The 23,658-nt window shown below is 29.8% G+C and overlaps 7 protein-coding genes and 2 non-coding genes across 9 annotated transcripts; 3 read left to right on the top strand and 6 right to left on the bottom strand.

The window, feature by feature from the left end:
* Positions 1-267: 267 nt before the first annotated feature.
* Positions 268-1,620, bottom strand: PWA37_005301 (uncharacterized protein; the record flags this gene model as incomplete). Its single annotated transcript, XM_064861749.1, has 1 exon — positions 268-1,620. The coding sequence occupies one exon, from the start codon at positions 1,618-1,620 to the stop codon at positions 268-270; it is 1,353 nt and encodes a 450-aa protein (XP_064716704.1).
* A 390-nt stretch (positions 1,621-2,010) lies between these two features.
* SLM4 (Slm4p) lies at positions 2,011-2,490 on the bottom strand (the record flags this gene model as incomplete). Its single annotated transcript, XM_064861748.1, has 1 exon — positions 2,011-2,490. The coding sequence occupies one exon, from the start codon at positions 2,488-2,490 to the stop codon at positions 2,011-2,013; it is 480 nt and encodes a 159-aa protein (XP_064716703.1).
* A 1,677-nt stretch (positions 2,491-4,167) lies between these two features.
* Positions 4,168-5,457, top strand: ECM33 (Ecm33p; the record flags this gene model as incomplete). The annotated part of the gene is made up of 1 exon (XM_064861747.1): positions 4,168-5,457. The coding sequence occupies one exon, from the start codon at positions 4,168-4,170 to the stop codon at positions 5,455-5,457; it is 1,290 nt and encodes a 429-aa protein (XP_064716702.1).
* A 311-nt stretch (positions 5,458-5,768) lies between these two features.
* Positions 5,769-8,771, bottom strand: RPG1 (translation initiation factor eIF3 core subunit a; the record flags this gene model as incomplete). The annotated part of the gene is made up of 1 exon (XM_064861746.1): positions 5,769-8,771. The coding sequence occupies one exon, from the start codon at positions 8,769-8,771 to the stop codon at positions 5,769-5,771; it is 3,003 nt and encodes a 1,000-aa protein (XP_064716701.1).
* Positions 8,772-12,189: 3,418 nt separating this feature from the next.
* Positions 12,190-14,475, bottom strand: SEC18 (AAA family ATPase SEC18; the record flags this gene model as incomplete). The annotated part of the gene is made up of 1 exon (XM_064861745.1): positions 12,190-14,475. The coding sequence occupies one exon, from the start codon at positions 14,473-14,475 to the stop codon at positions 12,190-12,192; it is 2,286 nt and encodes a 761-aa protein (XP_064716700.1).
* A 478-nt stretch (positions 14,476-14,953) lies between these two features.
* Positions 14,954-19,030, bottom strand: SPT7 (SAGA histone acetyltransferase complex subunit SPT7; the record flags this gene model as incomplete). Its single annotated transcript, XM_064861744.1, has 1 exon — positions 14,954-19,030. The coding sequence occupies one exon, from the start codon at positions 19,028-19,030 to the stop codon at positions 14,954-14,956; it is 4,077 nt and encodes a 1,358-aa protein (XP_064716699.1).
* A 2,333-nt stretch (positions 19,031-21,363) lies between these two features.
* PWA37_005295 lies at positions 21,364-21,436 on the top strand. Its single transcript has one exon. It is a non-coding gene; the product is annotated as a tRNA-Arg (tRNA).
* Positions 21,437-21,454: 18 nt separating this feature from the next.
* Positions 21,455-21,526, top strand: PWA37_005294. Its single transcript has one exon. It is a non-coding gene; the product is annotated as a tRNA-Asp (tRNA).
* Positions 21,527-22,312: 786 nt separating this feature from the next.
* Positions 22,313-23,175, bottom strand: PWA37_005293 (uncharacterized protein; the record flags this gene model as incomplete). The annotated part of the gene is made up of 2 exons (XM_064861743.1): positions 22,313-22,712; positions 23,132-23,175. 2 exons carry the CDS (start codon positions 23,173-23,175, stop codon positions 22,313-22,315), a joined length of 444 nt encoding a protein of 147 aa, XP_064716698.1.
* Positions 23,176-23,658: the final 483 nt, after the last annotated feature.

The following is a 23,658-nucleotide window of genomic DNA, read 5'->3' as shown; positions in this document are numbered from 1 at the left end:
TAAATGAAATTATTATTAATTTATAACAACTTTCTGATATAATGGTTCATTAAAAACCTACAAAACTTTTTAAAAAATAAGTCCTTTCTTCTTCTTGTTCTATTATGGTACAATACAAACATAGTGAAGTGTAGGATCAGTTTAAAAGCTTACATACATATAATATGTTCAAACATCGACCTATATAAGTAATTATAAATATTAATTACTAAATAATTAGTCTTTATTGTGCGTTGTGTATCGATATACGCGTTATCTTGATATAAACTATTGTATTAATCCATGCAACCGCTTTATGAATTCATCTATTTTATAAAAGTTTAAATCATTATCAGCAAATGATGCATGGCTATTACTATCCCTATGTGCTTTTAATGAACTAAATTTAGTTTTACAATTCTCACAATAGAAATATTTTGATGATTCATTAATAGAGTAAAATCCACTAGCATCTATACACTTTTGCAAATCTGTTCTTGCCTCAAAAACATCTAAGGATGATAACTTTGCATCACTGCTCAGTACTGTCTCTAATGTATCTTGTGATGAATTGTCGCTATCATTATTATAATTATCACTATTGCTATTTTTGTTATAATATTCTGGTAAACTAATTAGGTCGTTCTCTGGATTTCTAGAAAATCCATTATACAAATTCTCCCTTGAATCATACTCATTAAAACTCATAAATTTGAAATTTGTCTTTGTCCTTTTCAATCTGACTTTGTTAATCACATCAAATAATTTCTTAGAATCCAAACAATCGTGATTAGTACTGATCGAGATGTAATTGCTTGTTTGATCTGTTAAAGTCTTTCTAATGCTTGCATGAAATCGATAAAGTCTTTTCAATTTTAATGCATATCTTTTATTTAATTCATCACGGCAGTATCTTTTTCTAATTCTGTTTAAATACGTATCATTATTTATAATCCTATGATTTTCATCAATATCTTCTTTTTGGAAGGGACATCTTCCATAAGAATTTATATATAATTTTGGATATGATACATCTTTAAACTTTGTTTGATCCCAATGTTTACATATTATTGGCTTATACAATTGTAATTTATCAAAAAGATACACGTATGGATCGTTATCATAATATTGTATATCGTCATACCGTGTTTCGAGTTGATCTTTCTCTAAATCAATTAACTGCGGAACTTTAATATCCATTCTATTGAAGAACTGGGTAGTCTTATTAAAGTCCCATATTTTCAAATTCTTCTTGTATGGAAGAATCATAGGTTTTACGTTCTGATATGAATCCACGATAACTAGATTGACTCTTTCATTAAATATAGGTGAAATTGTAGTATTATATAATTGAAATTTTTTCTTAAATATAAGTTTATTCCTATTAAAAATTTTCTTAGTACCTAATGAAACATTCATAGGTAATTCATTAAAATATATCACAATATTCGATCTTAGTTTTGATTTCCATTCAGCTTGGAAAGCAATTATATCATCCCATTTGGTCTTTGGTCTACTTGAATCATTATAAATAGCACCCTTTAAGACTGGTCCTCTTACAGTTAATTGTGAAGAACTATTGGATTTAATAAAAGTTTCGATCTGTTCATCAATGTCTGATTTTAATTCACCTTCTGACATATTTTACTTGAGCTGATATATATATCCATCTACATTGACCAACACAGGTACTTAAATGCACATACAATGAAGAATATATATATATATATATATATATATATGTGTGTGTGTGTGTGTATGCATGGCGTAATAAAAATATATATAATATGTCTATTTTCTCTTAATCTTCCATTTTTCTCCTCTCCTTATTATTTTTTTTTGTAGCTCCATTTAATCACTTCACTTTTTCATCAACATTGTAGTGACAATATTTTAAAAATAAAGAAACGTTTGATTATTCAAAAAAAAAAAAAAAAAAAAAAAAAAAAAAAGAATTGTAGATGACATTATTCTAGCACTGACACATGCATGGTCTCTCTGTTTTTATCACTATTCTCAATTTGTTCTCACCTAACTTAATTTATAACCGTATAAATTGCTAATTGATTGTAAGGACTGTTTCATTTTTAGCACCATTAAACCATATGGGAAATCGTCCTTATTAGCAGTAAAAAGTACAATCAAATCAGATTCGGGTATATGTGCCATAACCACATGCATATCTTCAATCTCGTAAGTGTATATTCTTGTCTTGTAAGTTCTACCATTATTCATTTGCCATTGATAATGATAACAACATTTTGTGGATTGTTCTTCAGGATCTGATTCATCTTCAGACCATCTATCTTTGCATAAAAGACATACCATTTTAAGGTTGCTTATGGATGTATTACTTTCATCACTGTTTGCATAGGATATGATAGCACCATTCAAAGATGAGATAAGGACAACAGATTGTAATGAAGATGTTTTAAAGGATATTGGATCTTCTATAGATACAGGCCCTAAAAAATGTTGCAATAATGCTTGAATTTTTTGGGAATTTAGCATGATAATGGGATCTTCCTATGTAGAAAAAAAAAAACCAAATAAGAATTGGACTATTTGTTAAAAGGTATACTAATTATGGATCTTTTTTTTTCTCTCCCTTTCTTCAATGTATAACAATTACTGATTTAAAGGGTTTGTTAATAGATATGAATATATATATATATATATATATATATATATATATGTGCGTGTGCGTGTGTTTATGTATACGGAAATAGAATAATTCTATATCAATATTATTATAATTATAATTATCATAGTTACTATTATTATTATTCTTTTATTATCAATTTAAACAACAAGTAAAGATTAAAGAATTAGAAGAAAAAGGAAACAAAAGAGAAATTAGACACAAAAAAAAAATAAAAAAAAGAAAAAAAAGAGAAAATTATAAAAAAAATTATATACCCTAACTCATATATTCTGATAACTTTGGAAAAAATGTTTAAAGACCTTACCTTATTTGTAGAATTAAACAATACTTCATTAGGTCTCTTTTCTAGAAACAATAAAATATAAACAACATAACACATTATTGTTTACATAAGAATTGTCTATTACAAAAGAAGAAAAAAATAAATAAACAAAACGCCAAAACATTATTGTAACAAATAATTCACGAAAAAAAAACAATATTGAAAAATATAAATACACAATGGAATCCAAAAGTATTTCGCGTTGTTTTAAACAATATAAAAAAAACAAAAGAAAAAACATATATTGTCTTCTAATATCTTTTTTCGGTGACTTTTAAAGAATTTTCGAGGTTCAAATTAAAAATGGTGATTATTTGAAAAAAAAAAAAACAAAAAAAAAACAATGCATTATATACAACAGAAACACAAGAAAAGTTGGAGGGCGGGAAACAATAATATATGTTTTCCCAAAGAACCACGGTCACTTAGAATTAGGGCTTATTCAAAAAAAACCTTTTAAACACTCCTTTACAGAACACTTTCATATATAAAATTCAGAATGCATTAAACCATACAAAAAAATAATTCGGGGGTAATAGAGTTTTCAAAAAAAAAAAACGACAAAAAGAAAAACATTGCTTTAGGAACGCATTTTTTTTCACAAAACTTTCTATGCGAAAAAAATTTTTTTTTAAAAGAGACACACCACCAGTGGCGACGTAATGTCCCGACTCCTGAAGTTTGAACAATACAAGCAAATTATTAACAAATAGAAAAAAACAATACACGAATCTTTATGTTTTGTTTTGTTTCGTTATTCAATAAGTTCAGATCATGTTAGATCATTAACAACTATTATACTTGTTTCTTTAAACATTATGTATTTTCAAAGTTTGTTTATACACACACACACACACACATATATATATATAGAAAAGCAATAGCCAAAGGGAAAGTTAGACAATTACTTACCCTTAGACTCAGCTTTGGGGTGGGATTCACTTGTTATTCAGAGGGCCTTCGTGTCTCGTAACTTCTTGTCTATTTTTAATATAAAAGTAAATAAGTGTCTCCATATATTTTACTTTTGTGATCATAAAGACAGAGTGTCTCGAGCAAACTGCATTAGTTTATCCTTCAACTTATTTTTAATTTTGTTTCATAATTTAATTACTTACGATTTTTGGATTCCAAGAGATTATTGGATAGAATATAAACATACTTACATATATATATATATAGATACAAGATTTAATACTCAATGAATTTTAAATCTACATTAATAACTGCTCTTTTAAGTGGTTCAATTGCTTTTGCTGCTTCAAACTCTACATCTACTAACAATACGGTTCCATCCTCTTGTAGCATTGGTCCCAAAGCCACTGCAACTTCACAAGCTGACTTAGATAAATACTCCAGCTGTAAGACATTGGTAGGTAATTTGACCGTTACAGGTGATCTGGGTTCTGCTGCCCTGGCTAATGTAGAACAATTAAAGGGTTCTTTAACTCTAAATAATGCTACCAATTTGGTCAGTTTTTCTGCGGATAATTTAAAAACCATCACAGGTTCTTTGACCATGAGGGATCTAACCATTTTGACAACTGCCTCCTTTGGTTCTTTAGAAGAAGTTGACACCATTAATATGATCACTTTACCTGCTATCTCTGATTTTGCCACAAATTTACAAAATGCAAATAACATTTTAGTCTCCGACACTACATTAGAAACTGTAGATGGGTTTTCTACTTTGAAAAAAGTTAGTGTCTTAAATATTAACAATAACAGATACTTAACTTCCTTCAATTCTGATTTGAAATTCGTCTCTGATGCTTTAGATTTTTCCTTCAATGGTAACCAAGCCGCTGTATCCTTCGATAATCTAGTCTGGGCCAAAAATATCACTTTAAGAGATGTTCAAGCTGCTTCCTTCAAATCCTTACAATCTGTTAATGCCTCTTTGGCCTTTATCAATAATTCTATATCCAATTTAACTTTATCTAAATTAGCTACTGTTGGTCAAACTTTTTCGATCAGCTCCAATGAAGATTTAACTTCTTTACATTGTTCTAATTTGACCACTATTGGTGGTGGTTTTGTTGTTGCTAATAACACTAAATTAAGAGTCATAGATGGTTTCAAGAATGTAGCTACAGTAGGTGGCGCAGTCGTGATTACTGGTAATTTCACTGAATTAGATTTACCTAAATTAAAGTCTGTCAGGGGTGACGCAACTTTTGAGACAACTTCTGGTAATTTCTCATGTAGCCCATTCAAAAATTTGCAAAAGAAGGGTGCCATTCAGGGTGATTCTTTTGTTTGTAAGAACGGTGCTAAATCATCTTCTTCAGTAGTATCTTCCGTCACTTCCAGTGGCAAGAAATCTTCAACTATATCAACAACCTCTACCAGTTCCTCTTCTAAATCTACTTCTAGCACCAAATCCTCCTCATCTAGTTCGAAGTCAAAGGGTGCTGCTGCTCAAAATATTGTCGCTTTTAACTCCTTTTTTGGTATCTTTAGCACTATAATCGCTGCTGTACTTTTATAGATGTCACAATAAAAGGATAAATCTTCTTTCTTTGTAGTATAAACCGTTTAATTTTTAATCTACTAAAATTTTTAATTACAATAATAAAAAATAACTATTTTCTAATAACACCTATATATAGGATACACAAATTTATATACCCTGAATTTGCAAAAATAAATAACTTATGTCAGTAAAGAAATAAATAAACCAAGTACACATATTTGTATTCCAAGGAATACATTATTTATTATTACTATTATTATTATTATTAGAACATTTCTATGAAATCTTAATTTAAATCTACAATATTATATACTTATTACTTACATTTATTTATTTTGTTGTTGTTGTCTTCTTAATTTCATCTTTTCGGCAAAACTCAATGGTTTATCAGAATTTTGAGAAGAACCATTTGTAGAACCGACAGCAGCTGGAGATGGAGAAGCTGATTTAGCAGAAAGTTTCCTTTCAATAGCTTCTTCCATTTCTCTTTGCTTACGAGCAATCTCATCTAATTCACTAGCTGTCTTCTTAGCAACTGGTGCAGCACGTGCAGATGGTGGAACATATTTAGATCCACCAGATGACTTATTGTTAGAAGCTGCAGCGGCTCTTCTCTCAACAGCTTCCTCGATTTCTCTTTGTCTACGGGCAATAGCATCAAGATCGGCTCTATTTTTGGCAACAACAGGAGCAGCAGCTGGGATTCTGGATGCAGCTTTAGAAGCAGCAGCTTTTTGTTCTAAAGCTTCTTCAACTTCTCTTTGTCTACGAGCAATAGCTTCTTGTTCTTGTAAACGTTTCAATCTACTGGCTTCTGCAATTTCTTGTTTACGTTTAGCAACAGCAGCTTCATAACGTTCCTTTCTAACTTTGTCAATTCTCTCTTGTTTAGCCTTTTCAAAAGCTTCCCTCTTAGCACCTTGAATTGCTTGATATTCTTCTGCCCTAGCCTGGAATAATTTTTCTCTCAATTGTTTAACTTCATCACAAACATGGCTAACACGCTCGTAATCTGCCAACCTAGCTTCATGTTCCGACTTTGCAGCTTCAACAATCTTTTCTGTCATGGCCTTATACTTAACCATATCTGCTTCTTTCAATGTGTCAGCTTCCCTTTGTAAGATAGGTAATTCCGTCTTTCTCAAAGCTCTTTCAGTGTGATCTAATTTTTTAACTGAATAGTTGACACGTTCTTCTAATTCTGCTTTATCTTTAGATAACTGATTAACAAGAATACTTCTCAATTCTTTCAAATCTAAGTTTTTAGCTTCAGCAGGATCAATGTAGACATTGCCATTAGCGTTAATTTCTTCAATAGCTTTTAAAGCTTCAGCTTCTTTTAAGGCAGCTAGTTCACGCTTCTTCTTTTCAATTAAACGACGATGAGCTTCTTCCGCTAATTTAACTTCCATGGCAGCCTTTTCTTCAAGCATACGTCTTTGTCTTAATTCAGCATCCTGTTCAAAACGAGCTTCAGATTCTTGTAAACGTCTTTGTCTTTGTTCTTGAGATCTCTTGGCACGTTCTTCGGCGGCTTCTTTGGCCCTTTCAATAGATGCTTTAGTCTGAGTGATCAGACTTTCACGAGCTAATCTAACCCTTTCTAAATAAGAAATTTCACTGTAGTTTTCATTTTCATGTAAAGTGGCCGATAATTGAAATAATTTATTTCTAATATAGCTGTTACGAGTGACAATGACTTCTGGCTCGACAATGGTTTCTCCTTCTTCGTTTTCAACAGTCTTTGGTTCCTTTTCATCTCCTTCAACTGATTCAACTTCATCTTCTTTTGTTTCATCTTGCTCGGGTTCTTCTGTAGAAGCAGTAGCAGAAGCAACAAGGAATTGTTCAAATGGATCCTTGACAAATTTAACAGTGTTCTTAGCTTGATCAATGGTGAAGGAGACATAGTCATCCATAGCAGCTTGTAATAAAGTCTTTTCAACTTCCCAAGCACCTAGATTCATTGGTTCTGGTAAAGTAGCTAGTTTAAATAATTCATCAATAGTAATAGTTTCATATTTCGTTGATATTTCAACAAAAAGTTTTCTTAAAATAACATCTCTTATTTGGGTGGAGTATTGAGCGAAATATGGCAAAGTTACTAACTTAGGCAATAAAGTTGCCAACTTAGATTGGATGTTTTCAATAGAAAAGTCCTTTTCAATCAAAGTGTATAATTCCATAACATTCTTATCGACTTTTGAAGCGATGTCACTGTTTAAGATATTATCAAATATTTCCTTTCTAGATGGTTTGTTTTCTAGACCAACCAAACGGTATAGACGTAACTGAGAATCAAATCCAACTGAAGGCAAAATGTCTAACTTAATTGCTAAAGCTGATAACAAAATAATGGAAGCATATTCTTTAAATTCTTCTTCAGTAGCATTTGGATTAGAGGAGTAAAGTTCATAAAATTTATTCCAGGCTGTGGTATGTAATAGTGAATCACTAGAAACATAGAAAATCTTTGCAATGTTTTTGTAGTATGCAGCTAAAGTAGACATCTTTGGTGCACGCTTAGACATTTTAATTAGATGATATACATCTTCAACAGCTCTAAAGGCCTCATGCCATAATTCTAGCTTAACAGAACACTGAACCAATTGGAAACGTTGGTCTAAATAACGTTGTAAAGTGTCATTATCGCTTAAATCCACAATATTAGTACCATTCTTGTTCTGTTGGTAATTAGCAGCATCTAAATGTTGACGTAACATATCAGCAAGTCTCTTGAATTCATTTTTACGATTATGTTTTAAACAGAATTGCATGGTTCTGCTAACAACACCAGAATAAGTGATTTCTAATTGAGAGTTATTTCTAACAAGTTCCAAAACAGAACGATAGGATTCCCAAGTAAATCTGACCCAAGATGTGAATGTCTCATCATTGAAACCACCAACAGATTGATCTTCTTCATAAATAGAAATTAGTAAGTTTTCTGGTGTAATACCACCTTCTAAATCATCCAGATCGACATGTCTTTCTTCTTCTTTGGCTTGTTCATTAACAATTCTTTTTTCCACAATGTCAATAAACTTACGAGCTACGACACCAACAGAAATTAAACCTTCTGGAGTACCTTGAATCAACTTCTTATATTGATGCAAACAATCTCTGATCATCTTACCCTTCTTCAATTCAACACCAAGTTCTAAAAACTTAAAAACAATTGGTTCTAAAGTAGCTGGTTGAGTCCAACGAACTCTCTTAGCTGTGACAAAATCATAAAGAGATTGTAAGGCAGCTTGACTGTTGCCAACAGAAATCAATTCCTCTGCTCTCTTAATGGCATTTTCTGGACGAAATGTTGGAGGAGCCATCTTTTAAGCTTTTATTACTTGGGGTGGGTTCCTTTATTTGTTTATTTTCGAATGGATATCAATAAATAGACGAAGAATATAACTATATATAAGTTTATGTTATGGATGCTATATAGTTCGTTGGTATGAATATATTAAATCTGTGCAGCTTTTTATTGTATTTTTCTTGAAATTTTTCCAAAAAAAAAAAAAAAAAAAAGAAAGAAAAAAAAAAGATTTTCCTCATTCCCAAAATAATGGAGCGTTACCCGCCTTTTCAGAAAAGATCGTTTTTAGCACGTGACAACAGTTTTCAGAAATGTCATTTATCACGAAGACCAGTGGTTGTGGTTCTTACTTAGAAAATAATGCATATTCAGAGCGATTATCCTACATATGCAAAATATATTAGTGTGTGTAGTATAAGTAAATATGTCAAGATTTTCAAGTTAGGATGAGGTAAGGTCGTCAATAATCGATAATGCATTTAGTGAGTGATTTCTACTTGGAACAAATATACAAATATATGTTCTTTAAATTCACGAGAACATTTTAAAGCAAAAAAACATAGACAAAAAAACTTGTAAAAAATATATATATATATATATTGAGTAAAAGCTTGAAATGAAGACCTTTAAAGGTGATACACGATATTTTAGAGCATATTAAAAGTTAAAATAGTGTTCAAATTTAGTAAAATTACTTAGTCGAAAAAAAAAATCATAAAATTTGGTCTTCAAAAAATTTATATAATCCAGATACAGATCTTAAAATGATTTCTTCTATTGTTCACTTTATGTACACTTAAAGGTATTTCATTATAGTTCTATAGATTATCCTACATTTTCTTTCTCTAAATCATACCGGTATATTTTATTAATAGATTTACAGCTTTTATAAATGTATTCTATTAAAACTTACTATGTAAAATAAAAATCTTGAAAACTGTCATTTTTTTAGACCCTTCTAATCTAGAGAGAAAAAAATATAATCAATATGTTGTCATAGTAGGTTCTTCAAGCCAGGTATCTAGATTTGTAGAATACATGTGTCGCATGGTTTATGAAAAAGGAATTGTTCATACACGTGTGGATTTTTAAACCACCTTTATTAATATAAAGAGTACAAATAAATTAGTTTATAAATTTTTGAATACTATCTTTTATAAGTTACTTGTTATCTCTTTCAATTCAACAAATGAACAATTTACTAACATAATCAAAAATATTCTTGGTATCACCTCTAGTGATATTGGTAAACTTTTGTGATGAGTTGTACTTTGTCCCATTCACAAAAAAAAAATCATATTCAAAAGATTTTAAGGAGCGACTTTTCTTTAATCTTTAAAATAAATAAGCAATTATAATTGTACTAAAATTGCTTTAAATTATCATCCTAACTATGCAAATCTTAGAGACATACCCATACTAGAAAGAACTAGAAGGATTTGTTAGCCAATGAACATATTTCCCAATTTTCTAAACTTATATTATTGATAAATTAACTTAATAAATTTAGAGATTATACTAAGGAAAGAAAAATGGAAATTTTAGAATCGCCCTGATTATAATGTTACTTACTTTGATTGTAATTTCTTTGGAGACTTTTTTCTCCTCTGTTAAATCAGTATTGAGTTGGTTGGTGCATTTCTTATTAAACCATTCATAAACAAATGAAAAATCGCATATGAATTTATAATCTTTGAATATTGTTTTATTTACCTTTTTTTTCCTTTATGACTTTCTTCAAATGTCGTAAATATAACAGGATACGTTGTGATTCTATTTTTGTAGTTTTTGTAATAATAACAATATTTCTTCTGTTCCATATCAGTTGCTATAAATTAGCAATTGTACTCTAAATCAATAGTCTTTTTTAAAAAAAAATTCTTTTAGTAACTATTCTGACACAGTATTTTGAAGAACAAAGAGAGTTACTAACAGGTATCCCTCACTTTAATAACCACTTATAATACTATAACACTGTCCCAATGTACTATCTATTGTCCCATTAGTTGAATCATAATTATACTAAACAACAACATAGTTGATTTTTAGGGATCGTACTAAAATTCTTATCCAACATTAACTCCTTTACATTAACTTCTTTTTTATGTATTTTGACAAAATATTCAAACCATTATTTTTGGGTATCTCTCTCTTGAGTTTTGTTGAACTTTGACTAATTTATTTAACAAAATCTCACAATTATTAATTACCTTATAAATATTAGAACAATTATACCCTGTCTGGTTTTAATTCATTTTTTTTAAATATTCAAGCACTGAAATAACTGTTGGCCTCATATGGTCCATACTATGAATTGACACAGCTTTAATAAAATTAGAATCTTTGGTAAATTAGAATTCGAATTAAGAGTTGCATGGAGAAGTTTCTATACATGAAGGTTTAACTGAACAACTGACATCGCAATGTGTAGTTTTATCCTGATTGCATGTATATAGTGGCACTTATTAATTTCATAATAGTTTGACTGTAAACGGGATAATTAAAGACATATCACTAACTAGCAATATCCAAAGTCATGTCAATAATCATAGTTATGACGTCCCTAAACTTTATATTAAAGGAATATAAAGACTAGCCAAAAATATTGTATTCGAGGTTATTATTAATTTTGGCGCTTTTAACATATTTAGAAAGGCTTGTAATAAACAAATTCCAATTGCATCAAATTTTATAAAAAGATAGTTTCTTCTCCATTGAGGGTCTTAAGACATGATCATACTTTCTCATATTTAAAAATTCTTATTTTGTTTGTTTGCTCTTAATAATTGGTAAATCCCGTTAAACTTGATTTGTATCAAAGATACTTTCATATTCTTTTTGTGGACTTGCTTGAATACATGCTATGTTCTACTACGTCATGGTTACTAGTTAGTTGTATATTGAATTAGTAATCATCTTTAGTTTTTTAAAGGATTTTATTTAACTGGAGATGTTCCTTACCAGTATAAGCTTTTATGAGGGTGATTTCTTGATATGACTTTAAACATTTCAATTTACCCTATTTTTTTTTTATTTTATTTCAAATGGATATTTTAATTATTTTTTCCTAAAATAAAAACGCTTTAGAGAAAGAGTCTATTCAACTTAAATCTTGCAATGCAGAAAATGGTAAAGATACTCAATTGACTAAAATAAGGTCTAAATCTATGCGTTCTCAAATCCAACAAAATTTCTATTCGGAAACTCTGTTATATCATAATTAGAACAGTAAACCATATAATGTGTATATTTTGTGGACATAATAGTACTACGTTCTTTTTTAGTTTTTGTGCATATATACCTGTGAATATATAAGCATCTACATATTCCTCAGCATTATATCTTATATTCAATAAATTACCTATTATCTATAAAACAGGGCCAGTTCTTGTATATAACCACCTTATAGATATATCATCACAAATTTTATGTTAAATTGCTTGACTCATCAATTCTACTATCTCATTGACAGGATCAGAATCATGTCTTGCAGTTTCAATGTTAGTTAAAGCCTTCTTAATACCAATATTCAAACGTGGGTTTACTTGACTCAGTGCTTCTAATACTCTAGCACGTTTTGTATCGTCTAAGAAGCTAGTCTCAATCATGACGTTATCAAATTCCTCCAATGTTGTCATATTTGGTACTGCAATTTCATTATCAAAACAGCTCAATATATCCATTTGTTGCAAGACAGAATACGTAGATGTGGTAGTCATAATCAATAAACGACGACCTTCAGGTGGCTTATGTTTCAAAGCAACTTTTAATACTTGTAAAATATTATTGGAAAATCTAGGTCCAATCGGAACCCAATCTACTAGTGTTTCAATAGAATCAATCACTAAAATGTTCAATGGCGACTTGTAAGCATCTCTAAAAGTGTTATCAATATATGCGATCTTGGCACTTTCTGACATACCAGAGATTTCTGTAGGTGAAATTAATCTAATAAATGGAAATTCAGATTTTAATGCAATTGCTGCCGCAAGAGCAGTCTTACCAGAACCTGGTGGACCATGAATTAATAATGATACTAATCTGGATTTTTCACTTTGGCGTACTTGACGTACGTAACGAGCACCATTTCTTAATATGGAATTTACTCTATCAGAATATGTAATCATACCCCCTTCTACACAAGTCTTTAAATCTTCTTCACTAATGCCAAATGCTGGTATGACTTCTTTAAGTGCGTTCATAAAATCTTCTCTTTTAACTTTTAATTTTGCAATATCTTTAGGATTCAATTTGGTGGCACCTTTACCGATATTGATATTTTTATTAATAGCAAATGAACTTGCACTTTTAACTAAACCTTCAATTTCAGCACCGGAGAAATTCTTTGTTAAGGCTGCCAATTCTGCAAGACTAACATCGGAATCCATCATGTTATTTTCTCTCATTTTTTTGGTTTGAATTTCAAAAATTTGTAGCCTACCAGCTTCATCAGGTAAATGAATTTCCACCTGAACTTCGAATCTACCAGGACGTAATAAAGCACTATCGATCAAATCTTTACGATTAGTCATACCGATAACTAAAATATTATTTAATTGATCTACCCCATCCATTTTTGCCAATAACTGGTTGACAACATTGTCTCCTACCCCAGTACCATCGCCTCTGGAACCTCTTTGTTTGAAAACAGAATCTAATTCATCAAAAATAATTATATGTAAAGATGATTCCTCACCTTTAGCCTTGTATTCTGCTTCTGCATCTTTGAATAAATTACGAATATTTTCTTCTGATGAGCCCACATACTTACTTAAGATTTCAGGGCCATTAACAATTTTAGGTTCTCGAGCATTTAACATTTTCCCAATTTTTCTTGCAATTAAGGTTTTACCAGTACCAGGTGGACCATATAAAAGTAAACCTTTAACATGTGTAATACCCAATTTTTCAATTACAGATGGAGGAAAAATTCTGCTAGCAAAGGCCCTTCTAAAGATTTTAGTAAATTCTCTGTCTAAACCACCAACACCTAAATCTTCAAATTTAAAATCAGCTCTAATGACGGCATCTGATCTTGGTCTTAAAGAGTTACTTGATTTCAAATTGACTAAACCATCTCTACCTTTAAAGAAATTGATTTGGGTTTGTTTAGTCAAGATACCCTTTGCTTCAATGCTAGTTAAAACTTGGCCACTCATCTCAACATCAGCTAAATCAATAGCCTGAATATTTCTTATAGTAAGATCAAAATAATGTCCTTTGAAATCCATAATTAAATATTGAGTTGGGGAAAGGATTTGGGATTCAAAATTTTGTATGAAAACATGGGCTAATTCATCTTGGTCAAAGGGGGTACTAACAGCTTTACCTCTGCTTCTAAAGGATATTTCAATGTCTAAAGAACCCAAGTAAGAATGTTTCCCAGAGTACTTAAATAAATCAAATGCACGGACTTGTGTTTCTTGGTTTAATGACCAACCACCCCATGTACGTTGGTTACCGTTCAAACCAATGGTACCCGGTGCCACATCATTGGAATGTTTTGTAGTGAAAACAAATAAATTGTCAATGATAATGTAAATATTATCTGGAAAGTCTCCAGGTGATACAGCAGCGACATTCGCTAATGCATATTTGTTATTAGGACAGTTTGCAACAAGTAAATGATGAGGTCTTTGGTCTACATTAGACATATCCGGTATTGGTGCTCGCCCTCCGCCATTTTTTCCAAATGTAGGTAATTTAAACATATCCATAAGTAATTAGAAAATTATGAATGATCTTTTGGGCTTGTTTATCAAGTATAGAAGGTTTATAATGACGATTAGTTTGAGCTACATATAACATATTCATTAGGTTTCTTAAAATCATTTATTTAGTCTTAAATCGTTTTTTTTTAGTAATATATTATGTTATTTTTATGCCGAGAATATTTTTCAAAAACATTCGAGGTTGTTGTTTGGAGAAAGAGAAAACTTTATATGCAAACACTATGAACTTATAGAATCTGTATTTTGCCAATTTTATAGCAATTCTTCCCAAGTTACTTTTGGTAGCTATTGTTCTAGTTCATGTAAGTATTAGTTAAAAAAAGAACTTTTGATGAAACTCCATGGAATGTATAGCAATTATTTTTACAAATATATATAATAATTATACATGCTATAATAAAAATAAATGTACCAATAATTACTTTGTTATATGAGTAACGCATATACAAATATATATATACATTTATTCTATCTTAGGTAACTCAAGGGAAAATGACTCATTTGTTGGTGTATTAGTATTTTGAGTAGGTGAATCGACTGTGACATTGCTAGTTTCAGTTATTTTTTGAATTGGGCTTAAAATGGATGAAGAATTTTCAAATTGAAAACTCTCGTTGGAGTTCAACAGTTGTCCCTCATCATCTTCATCGCCAGACTTAACATAATTTATTTGAGGCGTTTCTAAATTGGTGGAAGGTAATTCAGGTATGAAAAAAGCATTAGCAATTACTTTTCTTTTATAGACCGTACTAATCTTACCAGTTGGTGGCAATCTTAATTTCGAAGATCCTTTTTTTTGAGGAATTTCTTCATCTTCAAGTATGATATACATATCATTTTCTGGATCATGACTTGGAGATTTAAGTACAGGACCATTCTTAACAGGTCTGAGTGAATAAAGTTTTGATTTTTCATATGCTTTTTTTAGTAAAGGTTTAAGAATGTGATAACGATTGTTTGTTTGGATATCTTTCTTAGTAATTTTATAGTAATTGACCGAATCAATTTCTTCCGGTTGCACCTTGTTATGCTGAACTTTCTTCTCACTATCAATAGCTTGGAATTGTGTAGTTAATAATTGTAGAGGTACAGATGAACTTAGAATACCAAATTCTTTATCCAGACCAAGTTCTTGAAAACCAAAGAAGTCTTCCCCTGTCAATTCACTTGCAAAATTTCCAGTAAGGAAATTTTCACTCTCATCTTCAAAGTTTCTTTCTGAGAGTTCTTGTAAGGTGGGTCTTAGCAAGTCTTTTAAAAAAGATTCTAGTTTAGTTTTAATATCTTTAAGTTTTTTGGTTTTTTTTTTGAATTCGTTTTCAATGTAAGAATATAGTGAGTCTGGACGGGGAATACCATTTTCTAATAATGTTAGATGCAGGATTTCTTCTGTATTTTTCGTATTTAGACTATTAGATTCATGATGTAATTTCATAGTTTTGATAAGGTTAGATAAGTAATCACTAGCAATCTCAGTTAAAATATTAATTGCGGAGGGTTGGGTAGTTTCAAAACCATTAGCCATGGATATTTTGGATACATTTTTATGCATAATTCTCCAAATAAGTTCTTTATTGTTTCTATAGTCGTGTGTATTCATTTGGGATATTGGATCAATATCAACTGTATCATCAATATCACTATATGAAAATTTATGTTTTGAAATGTTAAAACTACTCTGTGAATTTTTAGTATTCTGTAGGTATTGAGGATTTTGAAGCATTCTTATAATTGATATTTTATGACATATATGCCTGATTTGTTGGATCAATGAAATATTTGCATTCATTTGTACAGACATACCCTTCCTTACATTTTTTTGGTAAATACTATGATGAGCTACCCCAGTTTCTAGCAACTGATTAATGTATGAAGTTTCTTGTTTATCCAAAACTTCGCTAGGTATGCCATTGTATTCAAGATTAGGTAGAGTGTTAACAACATTATATTCTTGAAGTAAAGACGAGTTTTCATAATCTATATCAGTAACAGCATTGTCTCCAAAAAGTACTTTTGTAGATTCATCATAAATATTTTGTTCAGATTCTTCTTCTTTGAAAGATGTACCAAACCCATTTTTCATAATAGATTCTTGTTCTAACTTTTGTTGCAGCAATTCTATTTCCTTTTGTTGTTTATATTCCTGCCATAGTAGTGAATGACTCTTCATTTTGTTAGGATCTTTTAGTAAGGCTTTAGACATTGTATTAATTCTACCGTTTGTAAAATGTTCACTTCTTTTCAAGCAAATTTCAGCTCTGCATTTAGCAGTTGCAGATTTCCAGACTGATATTTCAATATCATCTCTATCATCATCAATTTCATTTATAAAATTTTGCGTTTCATCAATTTCTTCTCTTTCTTCTTCATTGTCCTCATCTGTCGCTTTAACATCTTCTTCCTTAACCTCTCTTTTGACATTTTTTGTATCGATCATATGTGTTTGTTCAGAAGTATTTGCTGAAATACTTTTGTTTTTTTCATCATCTGTTTTAGAATTAGATTCATGTACTGTATTAGTGGTATCTTTAGATGTGTGTGATAAAGAATCAGGAATGTTATTTAACTTTTCACTATATAGTTCCGATTTTATTTCAGAATTCTCATTTGAAGTATCTTGTACATGTAAGCCAGTTGTAACATCGTTTTTCTTGGTATCCGTACCTTCCGAGTTATTCATTGATATGGTTTGATCACTCTTTAATTTATCAATATTATCTACTGTCGTAATGGAGGCATTATTTCCAGACACATGATCTTTAATTGCATCATCAGATTTTTGCATATTCACCTTGTCATTATCGAAATCGTCACAAGCAGGTTTATGAGCACCCATATTTAACCCTTTTCTTCCAGAACCAGCTACTTCCTCTTCTTCCTCATCTTCACCATCTTCTTCATAATCTTTATCTTTTTCCATTTCAGCCAATTCTCTTTCAACTTCAGCACGACTTCGAACTGTTATATTGGGAATCATTGGTATTAGTTGTAGGGACTTTTTTTGCATGGCAATGGCATGTGCCCTTAAAAAATGGGATGGATCTGAATTATACGTTAAACAATTTTTCCAAATCAGCATAATATCATCAACAAAATCTTGTTTAGAATCGTACTGAAATGTCTTTAGTTTCTTTAATACTGTATTAAGGTCCATGGATTTTTTTATGACTAAGTGGTAATTTGGAGCTTCTCTTTTACTTACTTTGTTAAGGAATGGTGTTGAATGTTCCGTATAATTTCTAAGTTCCAAAACTACTTTTTCACATGCTTCATATAATTCTTCTTGACCTATCCTGTCATCAGATGACCACTTCGATCTGTTTTTTTTAACATCAGTTATTAATGTTTTTAATTCATAGTCAGATAAATTAACTTTTGTTTTATCTGTTTGAATGGCATTTAACAAATGCTTTAATGATAGGTTTGCAATCCCTAGGTTTGTTGACAAACTGATACTCTCATGTTTCGGTCTTTTACTAGTATTCTGTTCCTCTTCATAATCAGAATTATTATCTTCAGGTGTGTTATCAGACATATTTTTCTTTTCACTATTTTCTGTTTCCAGTGGTCTCTTCCTATCCTTTTCTTTCTCTAATAATTCATTATTAGCCTCTAGTTTTAATCTTTTCATTACTGTTTCCTTGTCATATTCAAAACTGTGGTATATTTTAGTCCAATTCTCCATAATTGCATCGTAATTATTGGTTTGCAATTTGGATAACGTAGTAGTTGATATTTCAATTGTTAAAACAAGTCTGTTTTGCTCATCTGTTTTTAATATGACACCTTGGTCATTGAAGAAAGTTTTTTGGTCCTTATATTCCTGGCGTTCAGCCGGCTCACAATCGTAGTCATCATCATCTTCATCATAATTGTCATCAGAATAATTATCGGTTAATTTAGATTTTGTACTTAACATTTCTGTAGTAGATAGGAAGGGTTTAGTAGAACTTCCATCGTTTTTGTCACTTATTTCATCTAATAGTACATAATCAAATACATTATGTTGTTGATTGTCCTCAGCTAATACTTCAATTTTACTGGGAACTTTAAAAGCTGTATCAATAGCACATTGCCAAAGAACATATCTAATTTTCATAGATAAATTTCCAATAAATCCAGGAGTTGTAATGTGTTGAGATAATTCTGTGAGATCAAGTTGATTGATGTCTGCATTAACTTCATCTATTGTTAATTTTTCATTTCCAGAGTTGGAAGTGTCTTTTGTATTATCTAATTTTTTTTCATTATTGGATACATTAGTGTTTATTTCTCTGTCTTGTGTAATGTTAGAGTAATTATTCGTTGAGGGGTTCGTAGTAGTGATGACATCAAGGACTAAGTTAGCATTCATCAACTCATTCCATATTTTTTCTTTAATGTCGGGATCTTTAATAGATAAAATGTATTCTAACAGTATTAATTGTTGAGGAGTTAAATATGATTCAAAGATATGGTTTGAATGTAGTTTTTCAGTTATATTAAGTAGACTTTTCAGATGAGTTGTTTGATAATTTATAATAGGAATGCAATGAAACATAATTCTAGATAAGTGTTAGTCATTAATTATCTCTGTGCTTTCTTGTAAAAATCAATTATGTAATACCAATGTAGAACGTTCGGAAAGTTTAGTAATAATAAGTTTTCCTTCACTACTCACGTTTAAATTTATTATATCTATGTTTACTATTTCTTTGAACACTATTATTTTTATTTTTCAAGAATTTTAATTTTTAATAAGTTCAAAATTTTTCAGTATTAAAATAAAGATCATAATAGAGAAGTACACAGATAATAGAATAGATAATTTCATAGCCAAAAACAGTATGCTCATAGAACAAAAGAACATCTTGTTTGGTGGTTTTAATTTATTAATAAAGCCTGAAAGATGATTTTTTTTTTGTAAAACAGCTTATGTAGTAAAAAGGATAGTACTTTTGTAAGTTATTAAAGAAAATTCTAATATAGGTTGACTTTGTAAAATAAGATTGTTGTGGTAAAAAAAGGAATTTTTTTATGGAAATGTAATTGTTTGATAATATTTTTATATTAATAATCATTAGCTGTCACATCATTATACTCTAAATCTAAAAATTAGTGGTTCAAAGTGATGTAAAGAGTAAATATATCTTATAGTAATATGAAACAAAAGGGTTTTAAAATATTTCATTTTAACCTATTACTCTTTATTTTTGATTTTTGAGAGTTAGTTACTATGTATTTATACATATAATACTATATATTTTGGAGAATGCATAATTTGTTTATTTGATGTCCTCAATTGATCGTTCTTCTATTTCCTATCATACTTCCTGGATGAGGCAGAAAATGTAAAAATTACAAATCAAAAAAATTGTATAAAATGGAATCAAAACACCTGTTGCTATATAACAGAGTTTAAATACCTTTTAATAATCAGACAGATTTAAAAAAATTAGGAACTTTTATTAAAAAAAGTAGTGTACCATGTAGCAAAAGAAACATAGAAAAAATAACAACAAGAGAATGTTATCGAATTTTGGTTATTAAGACTATTGTTTTTTTTATATAAAATCATGAGTTGTTAATTCCCTCAACTGAATTCTGTGATAGTTACCAACAATTTTTATAATCTACTTATTAATTGCCCTATCTATCCTTTTGATAGTATAATTGTCTAATGTGTTTTCCAAGATCCAGACTACAATAGCATTATTATAAATTAAACAGATCATAATTTGTGCAATTAATGTTAATGGTATAAAATTAGTGCAATCTGTACTATATTAGAAACATATACTATAATATATTATCATTTTACTTCTTAATGAATGATCAAATTGGCATAGTAATAATATAAAGAACTAACATTAGAAAATATTAATCCCTGATTCTGTTTTTATCTTATATACTTTCAAATTCATATAAGCCAAGAACAAAATGAGGTAATGATAACGGGGATATATTTATTAGTTGCATCAAAATTACTGTGCTGATTTATATCATCATAGATATTAAGTAATCATATATCACTATATCTGCTATTGTTTTATATCAAGTGATTTTAATAATCTAAAGGGTAATTCTCAGACTATTTTGAGATTACTATTTTTGTATTTGAATATTTTTCTCACCCTATTGTAAAAACAATACCTGTTATACAATAAGTGATATCACCACCGAGATTATATAAGGTTCTAATTGGGTATAAAATCCTTCATTAATACAATAAAGCATATATTTAATCATATTACAATCCTGGAGCACTTGTTGTGGAATAGAATAGTTATCACCATCAAGATTACATAAGATCCTGAATGAATCTAGAACTATTTATTGTCTTAATAAGCCATACACGTGCTACAACATTAGATGCTGCATAATAAAAAGATTAGATTACATAAGATTTTAACAAATCTAGAATTTACCTATTGTTTTAATAAGCCCCACGTGTATTACTAATTACCATGATTAGGGAATTGGGGTGCAGTTCTAATCTACTAGTGCACCTAAATTAATGTAATAAATTTTAGGGTTTGAATCAGTCAGATCATTAATGTAGTAATCTGAATAATCGATCGAGCTCCAGAAAACATATAAAAGGACAACGTTTTCAGGAGATAAAAGATCATCTTCCATAATCGTTTCTTGTAAATAATTTATATATTATGTATAAACAAAATAGAACAAGCAAGTAACAAGTCAAGTAACTTCGAATAAGTACATTAACTCGATATAAGCCGCTTAATATATAAGACCGTTTTAGTAATTATACTATCGACTATAGTTGATTACTGTCTCGATTATTTGAATTACTATTAATATTATTTGCGCTTCCCTGGAATACACAAAGAACTTCACCACACCATACTACAACAGTACTCAGGAATTTGAGCTCGCGTGGCGTAATGGCAACGCGTCTGACTTCTAATCAGAAGATTCTGGGTTCGACCCCCAGCGTGAGTGCTCTCTTCCCTGCCTTCCATCCGTGATAGTTTAATGGTTAGAATGGACGCTTGTCGCGTGTCAGATCGGGGTTCAATTCCCCGTCGCGGAGTTTTTTGACAGTTGGAAAAGTTTTTGCTGATGTGTGGTGTCACCCCTGGTAGCAAATGTTAACGTGACGGACCACCCCATATATTCTATGATCAAGTCACTAATGCGGAGGTTCTTGCATAATCTTCAGTTGATAACAGTATTCTCTTTTATATATATATATATATCACATATTGGAAATCAACAAAAAAGAATTGTTTATCATATATTTTTTATTTCTGGAAAAGTCAATTTCTTGTAGTAGACCATTCTCTATTATAGAATTAGGAGAAGAAAGGATTGTTCGTCGAGTTAAAAAAAAATAATCTTATATATGCAAAAGGAGCACTTATATGATCTCTTTTGATAATAACGAATGTATTTTCATGGAGAAGAGTTTGCGCCTATGTAAATAAGTGAACAAGTATTTGAAAATAAAAAATCCGTGTGAAAAAGAAAAAAAAAGACAAAATAGTACATAACGATCCTTATATATGTGGTTCAAAATATGTGTTAATTAAACTTGCAAAAATAATATGATAGATATACAATTTGTGTATTTAAATAAGTTACATATTATTATTATTATTAATACTATTATTAATCATCATTAAAATTCTATCTTAAATATATATAATTAAAAGAGTAATAATTATATTAATAAGATATAACTACGGTAATCATAATAAAAGAAACATCAACAAAATATACTCTATATTATTTCTATTTATACGTTCTATTCCTTTCTTTTTTGCCTTTTTTATTTATAATATTTTTTTTTTTTCGTTCTCGCCTTCCTTTTCTTCTCTCACACAGCATATTTCTTAGTCCATTCTCTGGCAGTTGCTTCATACTTAGCTCTATCAGTCTTATAAATATGAGCGATTTCTGGGACTAAAGGATCATCAGGGTTTGCATCTGTTAGTAAAGAGCAAATAGACAGTAAAACCTTAGATAGTGTCAAAGCTGGAGACCATTGATCTTTCAAGATATCCAAACAGATGTTACCGTTTGCATTAATATTTGGATGATATATTTTTGTAGTGAAGGAAATCTTTGGAGGTTTAAATGGATAGTCAGTTGGGAAATGAATTGATAAAAAGAAAACACCACCAGCATATGGAGAATCTGCTGGACCCATAATAGAGGCTTGCCAGTGGAAAAGATCATCACCCACTGGACCAGCAGAGAAGGATGTGATTGGATCTCTATAAATAAAATAAAGTAAAGTAAAATGAATAACCAAGTAATAATAGAGCTTGTTAGTAAAACAATGTTTTATATACTATGCATCTGCATGATGAGAACAAAAGACACATGCAGACAAACAAACACACACACACACACACACGGACACAAACTTAAAAAAAAAAGGTTGAAATCTTAATATCTACCTATTTCCTCATTGAAAATAAATCATTCAGTGAAACATTATCTATATTGACTTGAAAAAAAAAAGAGTAAGAAAGATAGAAACAAAAAGAGATAAAGTGGGCACCACCAATTAACTATTATTTTTGTCACAGTTTCATAGAATTAAATAAACAAAAAAAGCCTAAGAGATAAAGATTCTATTATATATATATATGTGTGTGTGGCAAACACTAATTTATAAAATAAAACATACTTAGCTAAATCGTTTAATTCCTTGGAGATACGTTTCGTAGACATTATTTGTTTATAATACGTAGTTTGTTAACTTGATCAGTTAATTATATCAGCTTCTTGACAAGGGGTTGTAAGGGTAGTAGAACAGCTATAAGTGTTAATCAAACACTAGTGATAATTATTATATTAATGTTTGTAACTTAACCAAAATAAAAAAAAGAACAAAGGTGTGGGACAAAAAAAATGTCAAATTATAATGTTAAATATAAATTACAAAAAAATAAAAAATACAAAGAGAGATTAGTCGACGAAAGTTTTTTTATTTATTTATTTATTCATTTATAGTTTTTTTTTTAGTACCGAACATTGTTTAGATCAAGAGGAACAAAAAAAGAAAGAAAAGAAAAGAAAGGAAAAGAAAAGAAAAATTCAAATTGTCGAAATATTTTTTTTTCTTTCTTTTTTTGTTCTTTTTGTTTCTTCACCGAATAGAAATGTTTTATTCAATCTAGAACCTGGTCGAAAATGAAAATGAGTGTGAATGTG

Source organism: Arxiozyma heterogenica (assembly GCF_036370985.1).
Source record: "Arxiozyma heterogenica strain weizmannii chromosome Unknown scaffold_9, whole genome shotgun sequence".
Classification (NCBI taxonomy): domain Eukaryota; kingdom Fungi; phylum Ascomycota; class Saccharomycetes; order Saccharomycetales; family Saccharomycetaceae; genus Arxiozyma; species Arxiozyma heterogenica.
Note: the sequence above shows the minus strand (reverse complement) of the source record. Positions and strands in the feature narration are given on the sequence as shown.